At 42.9% G+C, this 14,503-nt stretch overlaps 1 protein-coding gene across 1 annotated transcript; it reads right to left on the minus strand.

Moving 5' to 3' along the window:
• Window positions 1-167: 167 nt before the first annotated feature.
• LOC132710312 (uncharacterized) lies at window positions 168-13,902 on the minus strand. The gene is made up of 5 exons (XM_087879184.1): window positions 11,544-13,902; window positions 10,465-10,642; window positions 9,753-10,029; window positions 6,290-7,084; window positions 168-513 (listed from the first exon to the last, which is right to left on the minus strand). Exons 1-5 carry the CDS (start codon window positions 11,710-11,712, stop codon window positions 229-231), a joined length of 1,704 nt encoding a protein of 567 aa, XP_087735310.1. The 5' UTR covers window positions 11,713-13,902; the 3' UTR covers window positions 168-228.
• Between the last annotated feature and the right edge of the window lie 601 nt (window positions 13,903-14,503).

Consider the following 14,503-nt stretch of genomic DNA (forward strand, 5'->3'; position numbering starts at 1 on the left):
TCTTATTAAAACTGATAATAAAATTTACAGTAAAAGATTTAGGAAATTTTATTCTATTAGGTTTTTTAATATGAAATTAAACTGTGATGAAGAAAGAAACCTCTGACCAGTAAGATCTTGAAAAGTTTCCATAGAACATGGCAAAGCCACTCCACTTAGGTCCCGTCTGTTGAAGAGCTTCCATGAGATGACACCACCTGGCATGGGAGGCCAACCACCCTGGAGACTCTAGACTTTGCCCACATGAAATGGGACCTCAGGCTTTGGAAAACAGAAAAAAGACACCAAAATTTCTCTCACCTTATTGAGCAACTTTAGCTGTGAAAAAGCATCTTGGTTGATAGAAAGTCTCTGTCTTTCAAAATATGCCAGAATCTCTTCCCTGATACCCCCCTTGGGGAGAACCAACAAGCTGTCAATGCTCAGATCTGCTGTTATCTCTCCATTTTGGTCCAAGTACAGTTTTCTTCGAGAAATATTCCAAAAATCATTCTTCTCCATAAAGGGATGAAACTAGAATGGGAACGTCCAGGAATTTGAAAAACAGAGAACTTTGTTTTTATCCCACATTGTATCTTTCTTCTACAATTGTCTAATCTCCAAATATGCTTAATTAGGATACAAATACTGCCATCGTCTTCATACGTGAACAAGAAAGTTTGAGAAAAATTTGTCAATTGATATACTGACAAAATATTTAAAAAGTATATAATTGATACAATTTGTTAGATCGTGGGTGCAAAGAAGGAGAGGACTCGTTGTATAGCTTACACATTTATTTAACTCTGTAGTTGCAATGGCGCTAGCAGCCGCAACAGCTCCTTTTATACGGGAGCTGTCCCCGGCTTCAGCCACTGATGCTTATTTAAAGTTCCCGCTCTCAGGATTGATTCCTGATAGGACTATTTGAATTGTCACTCGATACTTAACTCAGTGTCCGCCAATCCGGTGTCCGCTATGCAACATAGTCCCGCAAGTAGGCGGGTCACCGTGGGGCTCGACTGGATCTGCGCAGATCCGTCGGTTGTGTGTCCTCGGAGTGAGAGGTCGAGTTCTGCTGCTCTCCTGGTGCTGTCTCTGGAACTCTCTCGAACTCTGGGGCTGGGTTGGATCTATTCTGTTCAATTTCTTTTCCTGCTCCCCTCGGCTGTCTTTGGCGTTCTTCTCCAGGATCCTGCTCTTCCTCTCGGCCTTCAGTTAAGTCTCCCGTGTTTCGATCTGGGTTTGAGTTTTCTCTTTGCCGTTGTGGTAGCGCCGCTTCTGCCGTTGTATTTTTTTCTTTCCAAATCTTTTGGCAGTCCTTTTCCGGCTCGCTCTCGTTTCTCGTGACTCATCCTCTGAGTTGGTCTATATGCCTCTTCCAGTGCTGTCCATCTTCCGTCTGGACTCTGTATGATAGTGGGCCCGTTACTTGTGTGTTATCTCTGCCGGTACCCAGAGGGGGCTTCCGTTCAGATTCTTGGCGTAGACTTTCTCTCCTTCCTGGAACTCCTGGACTCGGCTCGTAGAATCGGTTGGTTTTTCTGAGCTGTACTGGGGGTGTAGTCTATCTAGTGGGGATCTCAATTTCCTTCCCATCAGTAGTTTTGCTGGGCTCCAGTGGGTTGTGGCGCTTGGTGTGATGTGTTGTATTGCTAGTAGTTTGTCGATATTTGCTTGTATGTCCCCTGGTCCCAACCTTGTTAACGTTTCTTTTGTGGATCTGACCATTCGTTCAGCCAATCCGATCGTCGAAGGTTTTCCCAATGCTGACAATGCGTGTCGTATCCCTTGTTCTGCTAAGAACATCTCAAAAGAGTTCACTGTGAACTGGGGGCCGTTATCGGAGACTATGAGGTCGGGTAGGTTGAGAGTGGCGAATAGCCTTCTTAGCACTAGTATAATGGCTTCTGATGTCGTTGATTTCATAAGAGCCACCTCCAACCATTTCAAGAATGCGTCTACAATAATTAGGAATATGTTTCCTTTGCATGGCCCGGCGAAGTCGATATGCAGTCTAGACCATGGTGTTCCCGGGTTCTCCAAATCGTGGGTGGGCGCTGATTTCGAGGCTGCTTGGAATTCTTGGCAAGGCTCGCAGGTTGACACCCTTGCTTCAATTTCTTTGTTCATCCCGGGCCACCATACATAGCTCCTAGGTAGAGCCTTCATCGTCACGATACCTGGGTGTCCTTCATGTAGCAGCTTCAGTATTCCTTGTCTTAGTGTGTTTGGAATGACGACCCTGTCTCCCCATAGTACACAACCCCTCAGCCCCGAGAGTTCGTTTTCTCTCCTTTTGAATGGCAGGAATTCTGAGTCCACGCCTTCTTCTGGCCACCCTTTCCAGATCTAATTTAAAACTCGCGCCAATGTCCTGTCTCTGATGGTGGCTCTCGCGATGTCTGCTGCCAATATCCGGTTTTCCTCCAAGGTTTCGATGAGGAGTGTAGTTATTGTTGGGGCAGGATCTTCTCCCATTTCTGGAAGTGGGCATCTGCTTAGGGCATCCACATGGTCTATCGTTTTTCCTGGTTTGTGTTGGAGTGTATAGTTGTAGGCAGCCAAGAATTCTATCCACCTCAGCATTCGGGGTGACAGGATGGGGGGTGTGGGTCTGTCCCCTGCTATGATACCAAGTAGCGGTTTGTGGTCGGTTATGAGTTCAAATTTCCGACCGTAGAGGTATTCGTGAAACCGTTTTATTCCGGCTACTGCAACCAATGCTTCTTTGTCCAGTTGGCTGTAGTTTCTTTCTGGTTTTGACAGAGTCCGAGAGAAAAATGCAATGGGGGCTTCTTTTCCATTTGGCAAGGTGTGGCTCAATAACGCTCCAATGCCGAAGGGGGACGCATCAAACGTTAGTCTTATTGGCAATGTCCCGCTGTATTGCACAAGTACTCTGTCCAACGTCAATAGTTTTTTTTTTATGTCTTCAAATGCCTTCTTTTTGGTAGCCCCCCATCTCCATTCTACCATTCTGTCCAGTAGCCAGTGGAGCAGTTCAGCAGTAGTCGCCTTCTGTGGCAAGAATATATTATAAAAATTAAGCAACCCCAGAAATGCCTGCAGCTCCATCTTATTCTTGGGTGTAGGGGCCTCTTTGATGGCTCTCAGCTTTCCAGGTGTGGGCCTGATTCCCGACCCGTTGATTAGATACCCCAAGAATTCAACCTGTTTTTCTGCTAGGTGGCACTTCACCTAGCAGTCTCTCTTCACCTTAAGCCCTACTTTTTGAAATCTTGCCAGTACCTCCTGCAATCTTGGCTTCAATTGGGTTAGGTCTTTTGCTGATATGAGGACATCGTCGAAGTAAGGGACAACTCTGTCGATTCCTTGCAGAAGCCGCTCCATCAGGCTCTGGAATACCTGAGCGCTACGCTCACCCCAAATTGTAATCTTTTGCATTTAAATGCCCCCCTGTGAGTGACGATCATTTGGGCTTCAGCGGTGGCCTTGTCTACTGGGAGCTGTTGGTATGCTTGCGCCAAATCTAGCTTCGCAAAGATCTTTCCCCAGCCCAGCGAATGCAATAGGTGCTGCACTACAGGCATGGGGTATGCGTTTTGCTGAAGTGCCTTGTTAATGGTACTTTTGTAGTCCCCGCACAAATGTACTGACCCATCTGGCTTGATGGGTGTCACTATAGGGGTTTCCCACTTTGCGTGATCTGTAGGTTCTAAGACTCCCTGAGCAACCAGCTTGTCTAGTTGCTCATCTATCTTAGGCCTTAGAGCAAATGGGACCCTTCGGCGCTTTATCCGGACAGGGGCTACCTGTGGATCTAGGCTAAAGGTAATTGGGGATCCCTTATACTTGCCAAGCTCGCCGTTAAAAACGTCCGCAAACTCCTTCATTAGGACTTCCTTCCAGCCGTCATCTCAGATATTGTGGATGCCGGTAATTGCAAGTCCAAGCGGTTCGAACCACTCCATACCCAATAGGCTGGGCCTGTCTCTGTCCACTATGGTGAGAGGCAATTTGGCTTTGAAGTTCTTGTATGCGATGTTGAACGTGCCGGTGCCCACTACAGGAATTTGAGGCCCTGGTAGTCGATGAGTGTTAGCTGTTGTCGTTTTAGATCATGGCTGGTGATGTGCGGAATTAGCTTCTTTATCGTTGTCCATGATACCATTGATAGGCTGGACCCTGAGTTGACCTCCATCTTACAGGGCCTCCCTTCTATGAGGATGGTCAATGCCATCTTGTTTGCTTTTCCCGCGCTGGCATGGCCCACCACAATGGTATGGTGGGTCTCTCCCCGGTCTACTCTGTGGTTCTCGCTCCTCTGCCCTCATCCAAAAGGCTGCTTTTTTCCTCCGGATGGGAATCTCTTGTTACTGGGTGGTGAACGGGGTGGCCGGTTTCTTTTGGATGCTGGATGTGATGCCCTGCAGGCTCTTGCTATGTGCCCTTTCCACTCACATCGCTGGCATATAACATTGCAGAATGTGCATTCAGATTGTGGATGATTTCCTTCGCATCCCGAGCACCAGATTTCTTTCCTTCCTTTTGCTTGTGGCTTTTCCCTACGTCCGGATTGTAGGTAGTGGACCTCGTCCTCCTCTTCTTCTTCCCCCGATTCTGTCTCTGCTTCCTCATAATGCACGGAGGCTTCATCCTTTACTGGTGGCCCGTTTTTCATTTTTTTCATAGCTGCCGCGGATTTCTGGGAAGCTTCGGTTGCTGATGCTTCTTCCAAAGCCTCCTTGAATGTGATTTGTGGTCTGGCCAGCAGCCTGCTCTATAGTGTTAGGTCTCTCAGTCCCAATACCAGATGGTCCCTCATGGTCTCTTCCAGATTCATGAAGTCGCATGCGGCGGATATTTCCCGTAAGGTTGCTACAAACTCGCTAATCATCTCCTCTTCTTTCTGGTCCCTCTGATAAAATTCATGCCTTTTTACCAGAGAGGACGCTTGAGGTGCGTAGTGTGCCTTTAGGATGTCTTGTAGAGTCGGCCAAATCATCGTTCTTAGGTCGGCCGGGGCAGCGAGCGCTTTGGCCTGAAAAGTTAGCCAGGATCCTTTCTGAGTTTCTTTCTCTCCCATTTTGCAGCTACAGGATTCTCCCCTCTTCTCTGATCCTTCCCTAGGCAGCCTCTCTTCCCCTCATCCCAAAAGTCATTCTCACGCATCATTACACTTCCTAAATAGATTATGGGAACTCTGGTGATATCACTGGATTTTAGCAAAGGACTCGCAAACAATTTTGTGATGTGATTAGAAACCTGAGGCCTGGATAATAAGTGGATAAAAACTGTCTTCAAAATGATACTGAAATAGTTTTTAACTCTTTTTAATCTTTCCTATGAAATTTGAAGGTGATGAATAACGGGGCTAACTGTTGCGTATATGGTGAGGAGAAACAAAGAGAAGAAGGAACAACGCATGTCAAGATTGGAGAAGCTGAAAAAATTAAAATTATCACTTCAGAAAGATCCCCAAAACAAGGAAGTCAGAAAGGAAATGGAGTTAATGAAACATAAAATTAATATACTAGAACAGGAAGAAATGATAAGGAATAGAAAATTGGCAAAACAAAACTATTTTGAATCGGCAAATAAACCAGGGAGATGGCTCACCCACAAATTGAAAAAAGAAAAAGCTAAAAAGTTGGTACAATATTTACGAGATGAGCAAGGAAATTTGCTCCATAGAATTGAGGGGGGGAAAATATTATTCAAAATTATTTTCAAATACTATATAGTCAAGAAAACATTAAAGAAGAAAATATTATAAATTACCTACAGGAGAGGAACTTGCCAAGTATAACAGATGAAGATAGGGAAATGTTGAATGGGGAAATTACATTAACAGAGTTAAGAGAAGCAATTAAAAAACAGAAAAATAACAAAACACCAGGGACAGATGGAATTCCGGTGGAAGTATATAAAAAATTTCAGACAACAATAACAACATGGCATTTATATTAGAGGACCCTTTGGAAACAGGAGAAAAACTCCTACTAGAAATAGAGAAATTTGGAATAGTAGCAGGCCTGAAAATAAATAAAAACAAAACAAAGATAATTACCAAGAATATCTATAGATATTATTACAGATGTCGGTATCGGAAAGCTGTAAAAATGTAACAAGGATGTTAAAGATATAAATGTTGAATAAAAAATTAATTTAAAAAAACAAAACAAAAAACAAACAAAAACAAAATGCCATGGTATCTACTCTTTGGAGCCATTATTCCCTGAGTAATTGAATTGGCCAGATCTGTTGAGGTAGTTCCCCTCCTTCTCCTCTGGATTCCTCCTCCAAAGGATCTCAGATTAATGGATCCATATCGGGACCCCCATACCTGCCACGGCTGCAGCCTTGAAGACCCCAAAATCTTTTCTCCCTCCTTCCTTCTCCTCCTTGATCTGGAGGAATAAGCAGCATTCAAAGCCTGGGCCAGAGTCTTCATCAGATTGTGACATTGATAGTCATTTCGGATCCTTCCTCTGTTCCTTTTCTTCTGGGTGTCCATTGGGGCTTTCTGGGTGCATCTTCTGCGGCCTTTGACAGAAAAGACGTTCTTTGAAAGAGAACAGCGGAAATAATAATCTTGAAACTGATATTCCACAAAGAAATGGGGTTCAAAGGCAGAATCCTTTGGCCTTTTTTTTCCCAGATAACCAAAGTTCAAAATACTATGGATGTATTTGAGAAGTCTACGATTGTTCATTTCATATCCTGCAAAATTTGTGAGGAACCAGACTTTCCCTTCAATGGGTCCTAGCAGACGCATAAATGTTTCATGGAAAGGAAGAATTCTGTCCCAAATGGAATCATATTCCATGAAGTGAACAAAGACGTTGACTTGTCTCCACTTAGAGAGGGAATCCCTCAGGGATGCTGTATATCCAGTTGTTGAGAATAGTTGTGATATAACAACATAAATTCCATTCCTGACAAGCACAGGAGGAAAAATCCTCATGAAATTCTCTCCCTCCTCTGTGTCTGAAGCAAAGAGGCCAATCAGGGTCCATCTGAAATGGAGGAGCAGGTGGACAATTGCTGGGTACTGGAATCCTTCTTTGGGAAGAATCTGGTGGAAAAAGGGGAATTTCCGTTTATCACTCAGAGCCTCTGAAACAATGTCATGACTGATCTGAAAAAACAAAGAAGAATGCTGTGTTATATTTGGGATCAGATCACGTCCAAAATATTAGATTTTAATAAATCCAACCTGATTCTCATGAATGTATTAGAATAGTTTGTTAATCAGACATTGTTTAAAATACTAAGACAGAACATTAGCAAGATTGTATCATAATAATGGAAAATAATAAGCAAATTAAAAAACAATGTAAATCATAGATTACATTAACAGAGGGATATAATCAAGATCAAGAGAGGGACTAATACCACCCTATAAAGCCCTAGAAAGACCACACCTAGAATCCTGCATCCAGTTTTGGTCACCACACTATAAAAAAGATGTTGAGACTCTAGAAAAAGTGCAGAGAAGAGCAACCAAGAGGATTAGGGGACTGGAGGCTAAAACATACAATGAACGGTTGCAGGAACTGGGCATGGCTGGTCTAGTGAAGAGAAGGACCAGGGGAGACATGATAGCAGTCTTCCAATATTTGAGGGGCTGCCACAGAGAGGAGGGGGTCAAGCTGTTTTCCAAAGCACCCAAAGGGCAGACAAAGGGCGGACAAGGAATAATGGATGGAAACTGAACAAGGAGAGATTCAACCTGGAAATAAAGAGATAAAGTTGCCTTCAGAAGTTGTGGGAGCTTCATCACTGGAAGCTTTCAAGAAGAGACTGGACCGTCACCTGCCAGAAATGGTGTAGGGTCTGCTTGGACTAGATGACCTACAAGGTCCCTTCCAACTCTGTTAATCTGTATCTATCTATACTATTCCAGACAAGTGGCTGTCCAGTCTCTTCTTAAAAGCCTCCAGTGATGGACCAGCCACAATTTCTGAAGGGGAGACGTTCCATTCCTCACCATGAGGAAATTTCTCCTTAGTTCTAGGTTGTTTCTCTCCTTGATTAGTTTCCATCCATTGTTTCCTGTCTTGCCTTTAGTATTTTGGAAAATAGGAGGACCGTCTCTTCTTTGTGGCAGCCCCCCCAATATTGGTACATTGCTATGATTTCACCCCTCGTCCTTTTCACTAGACTAGACATACTGAATTCCTGCAACTGTTCCTCATATATTTTAGTCTCCAGGCCCTTAATCATCTTTTCTGCACTCTTTCCAGAGTCTCTACATCTTGTTTATAATATGGAGACTAAAACTGGATGTGGTCTTGACAAGGCATTATAAGGCAGTACCAATAATTCATGTGATCTTGATTTTATCCCTCTGTTAATGCAACCTAGGACTGAATTAGCTTTTTTAGCTGCTGCTTGCTCATATTTAAGTGATTGTCCACTAGGACTACAAGATCCCTCGCACGTTATACTTATTGAGCCAGGTTTCACATCATCTGTACGTGGACATTTGGTTTTTCTAGCCTAAGTATAAAACCTTACTTTTCTCTACAATGAATTACAGTTTGTTAGATAGGCCCAGGGTTCAAATCTACTTAGATCAATCTGGATCTTCAGCCTATCTTCTGGGGTGTTGGCTATTCCTGCCACTTTAGTGTTGTCTTCAAATTTGATGATTTCCCCATTTCTCCCCTCATCCAAATCATTCATGAAGACATTGAAGAGAACTGGGCCTAAAATGGAACCTTGGGGTCCCCCACTGTTTGTTTCCCTCCATGCAGACGTAGTTCCATTGAGGACCACAGGCTGACTCCATCTGGAGGTGATGCTGTCTCTCCCACATATTTTCAGCTTCCCTAGAAATAGCCTGTAGTTTACTTTGTCAAAGCCTTTCTAAAATCCAAGTACTGTATACTACGTGCACTGCATTTCACTGGTCCACTGATTTAGTCATTTTTGTCAAAGAATGAAATAACTTTTATTTATGATCTGTTTTTTGGCCTTGCATTAGTCCTAGTAAGTCATTCAAATCTATATTGAAGAACAAGGGTTCAAATATGCATCTTTCCCTTCCCCCTTGATAAGCATAGATCCTTCTTCTCATGGCTCCATTGAGCTCAAAACTCCCTCTCAAACAAGGGCTTGGATCAGGGCCAACAGGCTGAGCTCCATTTTGAGGGCAAAACATTTTCTCCATCATAATTTTCTGTTTATTGAGTCAAATGCTGCACTAACATCTAGAAAGCAGCAAACCTTGTTTTACCTCACTGATATAGATGAGATATTTCAAGACAAATTGGTTGCCAATATTAGATTATTAATTTATGCATTATTTCTTATAATATCTATATAGCATTTCATTCTACCTAAAACATTCTGCTTCTTCTGCAAGGAATGCATTTTTCTCAAATTTAACTAAGAGGATCATGGAATAAATTTTAGCCACAATATCTGCTAGTCTATTTGGTCTATAGTCCTTTTTATTCCACATTTTAGTTGGATAAAATGCTACTATTGCCAACTTCAATCCAACTGGATAGGGCAGGCATTATTTATCTGTGACAATGAAGATGCCAATAGAGGCCCCAACAACCAGGGATATTTTTTGATCAGTTAAATAGTTGGTAGAATGTCTTCTTCAGGGAATGTATTGCTTGCATTTCAGGCCTTTTCTGATTAATCTCAGATAATGGGGTAAAATATTGACATATTTGCTAATGTGGAGAAAAGCAGCTCTTTGATTCCACGGAGAAGACATGATTGAATCTATTGCTCACCCACCACCACCCACCCCTCACTTTACCAGATACAGAAAAACACACACAAACCTGTGGGATTTTGTAGGTGCCTCCTAATGTTGACATCTGGATGGAGTTCTCCCTTTTAGTTGCATCAATCAGAGCCAGAAGATTCTCCTTCCTTCCACAGCTGTAGTTGGGGACATTGGCTTCTCCAGTGGAGAGCATGTCCAGCAAGGCATCTGAAGTGCGTAAAGTGCTCAGATAGTTGCTATTGATGTTGTAGCCCAGTGTGAGATTGTGAAGGAGTTGGGAATTCTTGTTGACCATTTGAATGGCAAAAATGTACTGTGAGCCATATAAAGCACTATAAGAATTCCCATGGTAAAAAATTGTTATTATAATCAACAGCAGCAACAAATACTTTTGTTATATATAATAAATATAGTCCTTCACAAGCCTACTGATCTTAAGTCAACATTGATTCAAAACCAATGATCAGTTACACAAATATGGAAATGGGCTGAGATACGGCAACTACAACTGTTTCAATGATTTCTTTAAATAAAATTCATTATCCAAGTGATAAATTAAGGATCAAACAGGGATAATCTGCAACCCTTTCAGTTTTTTTTCAGACCCCTTGTGACAAAATCAGACAAAAGAGAGAAGCCATGGAAATAAAAATCATTCAGGAAATTAGACATATTCCCCAATATAGGAATAAATGAAAAATAAAAAGAGAAAAGAAGGAGAGTGTTTGAATGGAGGGAGTGCAACTCCATCACCCTGAATGACTTACATATCATGGAAAACAAACTGAAGAGAAGGAGCCACGTTGAAAAGCAACTTTATATGCAATGGTTTCATTCCACTGGTGATTATACTGATTAGATGGTCTCCTGGTCTGTAGTAGCTCCATGGTTTTCCATCCTGGTTCTCTGAACTCAGCGGGCATTTCATTCTCAGCTTCCCAGAGTCTGAATGGAACAAAAGCAGCATCAGAGGCAGAATCAGGAGGTCCATAATTCATGGCATGTACCAATGAATCCCTTTCCTGTTTCTGAAGAAGAATTAGAAGAATCAAAGGACTCTCACAAGGTTGAATATGAACCAGTTGCTTTTTCTCAACACAGAGAAACACTCAGCTTCATCTGGAAAGGAGAGAGACGTAGATTCAAGAGCACAGACTCTGCCTGTCCCAAACCTCCATATTTCTCTGCCCAAAGTCTCCCCTGGAGGATTCAGCCAAAGAGCAGAGCTGAGACTTTTAACATAATTCTCCCTCCCAGGAGGGATCCCTGGATAATTCAACTAGTTGTTGGACTTGGAGATTGTTGGGAAATTCTCTGGAGGGAAATGAAAGGGAAATAATCCTCATGTGATTCATAATAACTCCAAGCCCCCATCACAGCCAACGCAGCAAGGGGTTGACTAGAAGACCTCCAGGGTCCCTTCCAGCTCTATTCTGATTCAAAATAGACTCATAAAACCTTCTCTCTGCAGAGAGCTTTGAATATCTCACCCCAAACTATGGCATATCAAGGACATTTTAGATTTCTTGAAACCCATTAAATGGATTAGATGGAATTACATTCCTGAATAAAAAATCCAGAGGCTTTAGGTTTTCTATTCCACTTTTACTATTAGGTTTCCCATTGTGCTCAGGTCCAGTCTTAGTAAAACCCTGCAACATTTGGGGAGGAAGGTGCAGCCCAGCAGCCCTGCCCTGGAGGCCCAGAGGGAGAAGACCTTCCCCAGGTGACCTGCACTGGGCAACCGAAGGGCCCAAAAACCCCTGGCCCCCTTATTGCCTGCTTCAAAATTCAGGCCAATCCTCCCTCCTCCCCCAATTCTATTCACAGGCAGTCCTTGACTTACAACCACTGGAATTTCTGCCCTCAGTCGTGGCAGTCATGGAGTCGAAGCAGAGCCAATTTATGACCGTTTTCATGGAGGTCGTTATGCAAATCATGCGCTCATTCAGATCCGGTTCAGGCAGGAACAGGGAATCCTTACAAACAAAACTTACAAACATTTTAAAAACCATATAATAAGAAATTCACTAATTGACACGGCTGGAAATTAAATGTAAGCACTATATGACGTAAGTCCCAGGCTGGATATCTACATTAGAGGCAACAATGCACCCCAATACAATACACCTCAACGCACCAGCTACTCAAAAAATAATAAGATACAAAGAAATTCTGGATATTAATGGGAGACTCAAATCTCGCCAAGAGCTCAGGGACCAGGGCATAGAAATAGACTGGTGGCCGTATTTACTAATACAAACTAGATATAAAAAAGACAGTGAAGAAGGAGGAATTGATATAAAATCTAACCAATTAGATAAATTATTAGAAACTAAAGAGGGAAAATTAATTTCAAAGATCTATAAATACCTACTAGAGTTGGACCTGGCAGAAAACATAGTCAAAGGCCAAATGATAGCTTGGGCTAGGAACATTGGAAGAAATACACAATTAGAAGAGTGGGAAATGATATGGGAAAATAATTGTAGAATAACAAAGGCAACAACGTACAAAGAGAACCACTACAAGATGTGGTATAGGTGGTAGTTAGCCCCTGCTAGATTGGCAAAAATGTACCCAAATTGTAATCCGATGTGTTGGAAATGCAGACAGTCACCGGGAACCTTTTATCATCTTTGGTGGCTTTGCCCAAAAATTAAAAAAATTTGGATGAAAATTAGAATATGGATAACAGAAATAACAGAAGAAGAGATTGACCTAAAACCTGAATTTTTTTATTAGGCATACTTAAAAAAAATAGTAGAAAAGAAATAAAATACATCACATTACATATAATTACGGCGGCTAGATTAACCCTAGCCCAAACTTGGAAATTAGAACAGTTGCCAACAGAACAACAAATAATCCAAAAAATATTTATATGTGCAGAAATGGATATATTAACTTTAAAATTAAACAACAAGGAAGACTCACAGTATTACAAAATATGGGACAGATGGTATGAATGGATCAATCGATGGAAAAAAAACTAAAGTCAAACACAGTAAGAAATCAAGGGTAACAAATTTACATCGTCATTAAGAAATCAAGGTTAATGTATATATATATTTACATGTTCAAATATAGATAGATAATCCTGTTTGTTAGTTTTAGTATATATGTAATTTAGAATTGTACTTTCTTTTTTAGAGTTAAGAACGTTTTGTACAATCTTTTATCTTTTTATATTGAATAAAGTTTGTTTTTAAAATTGAAAAAAAAAAAAAAGAAAGAAAGAAACTTCCTCCTGGGGAACCAGGCAGCCATTCCCAGGGGGGCAGGTTTGAGGGGGGGATTCAACCTGGGGGCCTCACTGCCTCTCAAAGAATTAATGATATTCTGGGGAGTCCCACAACCTGATTTCTCCTTTTAGAGAGACATAGTACAGGAAGTCCTTGACTTTCAACCACAGTTGGGACAGAGAAACTCGTCATAAAGTGAGACCTCCCCTGACCGTGGCTTGCAACCTTCCCCATTGGCTTCTCCATTGACTTTGCCTGTTGGAAGCCATGAGAAGATGGCAAATGGCCACCACGTAACCCTGGGACCCTGCAACTATCGTCAATGTGAGCCAGTTGCCGAACGCCTGGATTGCGATCACGTGACTGCAGGGACACTGTAACAATCTGCTTCTAAGTTGTGATTCTCAGCTTTGTCGTAACTTTCAACCATTGCTAAATGAATGGTCATAAGTATTGCAGACATTCAGAGAATCCCAGAATGGAAGCTGTGAGAGGAGACCTTCATGGCCATCTAGTCCAACCCCATCCCCCGTGCAGGAACCCAATGCCACGAATACACAATTGACATAGACGGATCTCTCATTCTTGTATTTTAATGGGATTTTCTTTATTTTTATCAGGGAGTTGATGAGAATTATTCGGGGCCAAATCTGATGTCCTTGCAAGGAACTGGACGTGACCTGGAAGGAGAGTCGTATCCAGCTCCATTGGGGCCTCAAAGGCCTGAGGAGAAGCAGCCAAACAGCCAAGAGGAGGAGCCATTTCAGTGCTCGGTGGGTGGAAAACATGGCTAATTTTTCATAATTATTCAAAAATCCCTCCCAGTGTGTGTGTGTGTGTGTGTGTGTGTGTGTGTGTGTGTGTGTGTGCATAAGTTTAGTGTAAGAGTTTGAAAGAAAACAGTCCAGCTGCTTCAGTGGTGGTGTCAGCCACTTTCTGTTGTGCTAATTCTGTGTGTGTGTGTGTTTGTGATGTTGTTGTCTGCACTCGAGCTGATTTTCTCACAGAGCAGGGAGGGATGTGGGCTCTTAAGAAATGTGAAAAATAGAAAAAATCCCCTCCCCCCCATGCTCCTCCACTCCCTCTGGAACCCCTCATCTGCTCCTTCACAGCCGAAAGCGGCTCCTTCTCCATAGGGGTCTTCGCCTGTCCTCCTTTTACGGCCAGAAGGCGTCTCACTGCCCCCTCCCCCACTCTCCTCTGGATCCCTCCAGGAGGCCCAAAGACTGGCCACCCCCATCTCTCCGGAAGTCGGACTGGCCAGCAGATCAAGGGGAGGATTGGAGGGCAGAGGGGATTTTTAACATCTCCATTTGCACCCAGACTGACCCCACAAATCTCAAGCCGAAAGAAGCCCCCCCCGAAACCCCCCCCTCCACCCACTGTCTTTGAGCATTTCCCTGGGCACAGGATGACCGCTGAGCCTGATTCTGTCCACTGCTTCAGACATTCAGCCAGACACGGAGTTCCCCACCGGTGTTCCCAAAACCATCAGGAGCCCCTGTGGGTCCCACTGAGAGACCCCCCAGAGTGGAGAAATCTCCCACTTGCTTTTCTCCCA

The sequence above is a fragment of the Pantherophis guttatus genome, chromosome 15 (assembly GCF_059756535.1).
Source record: "Pantherophis guttatus breed Tessera chromosome 15, ASM5975653v1, whole genome shotgun sequence".
In the NCBI taxonomy this organism is placed as follows: Eukaryota; Metazoa; Chordata; class Lepidosauria; order Squamata; family Colubridae; genus Pantherophis; species Pantherophis guttatus.

Excerpts from the sequence above, each read along its gene's own strand:
- LOC132710312 (XM_087879184.1), bottom strand. The coding sequence starts at position 11,712 with ATGGTTTTTAAAATGTTTGTAAGTTTTGTTTGTAAGGATTCCCTGTTC. Across the intron at positions 10,030-10,464 it reads CAGTTTGTTTTCCATGATAT|TGCTTTATATGGCTCACAGT; the intron begins GTAAGTCATTCA and ends GAATTCTTATAG. Across the intron at positions 7,085-9,752 it reads GCACCTACAAAATCCCACAG|ATCAGTCATGACATTGTTTC; the intron begins GTTTGTGTGTGT and ends TTGTTTTTTCAG.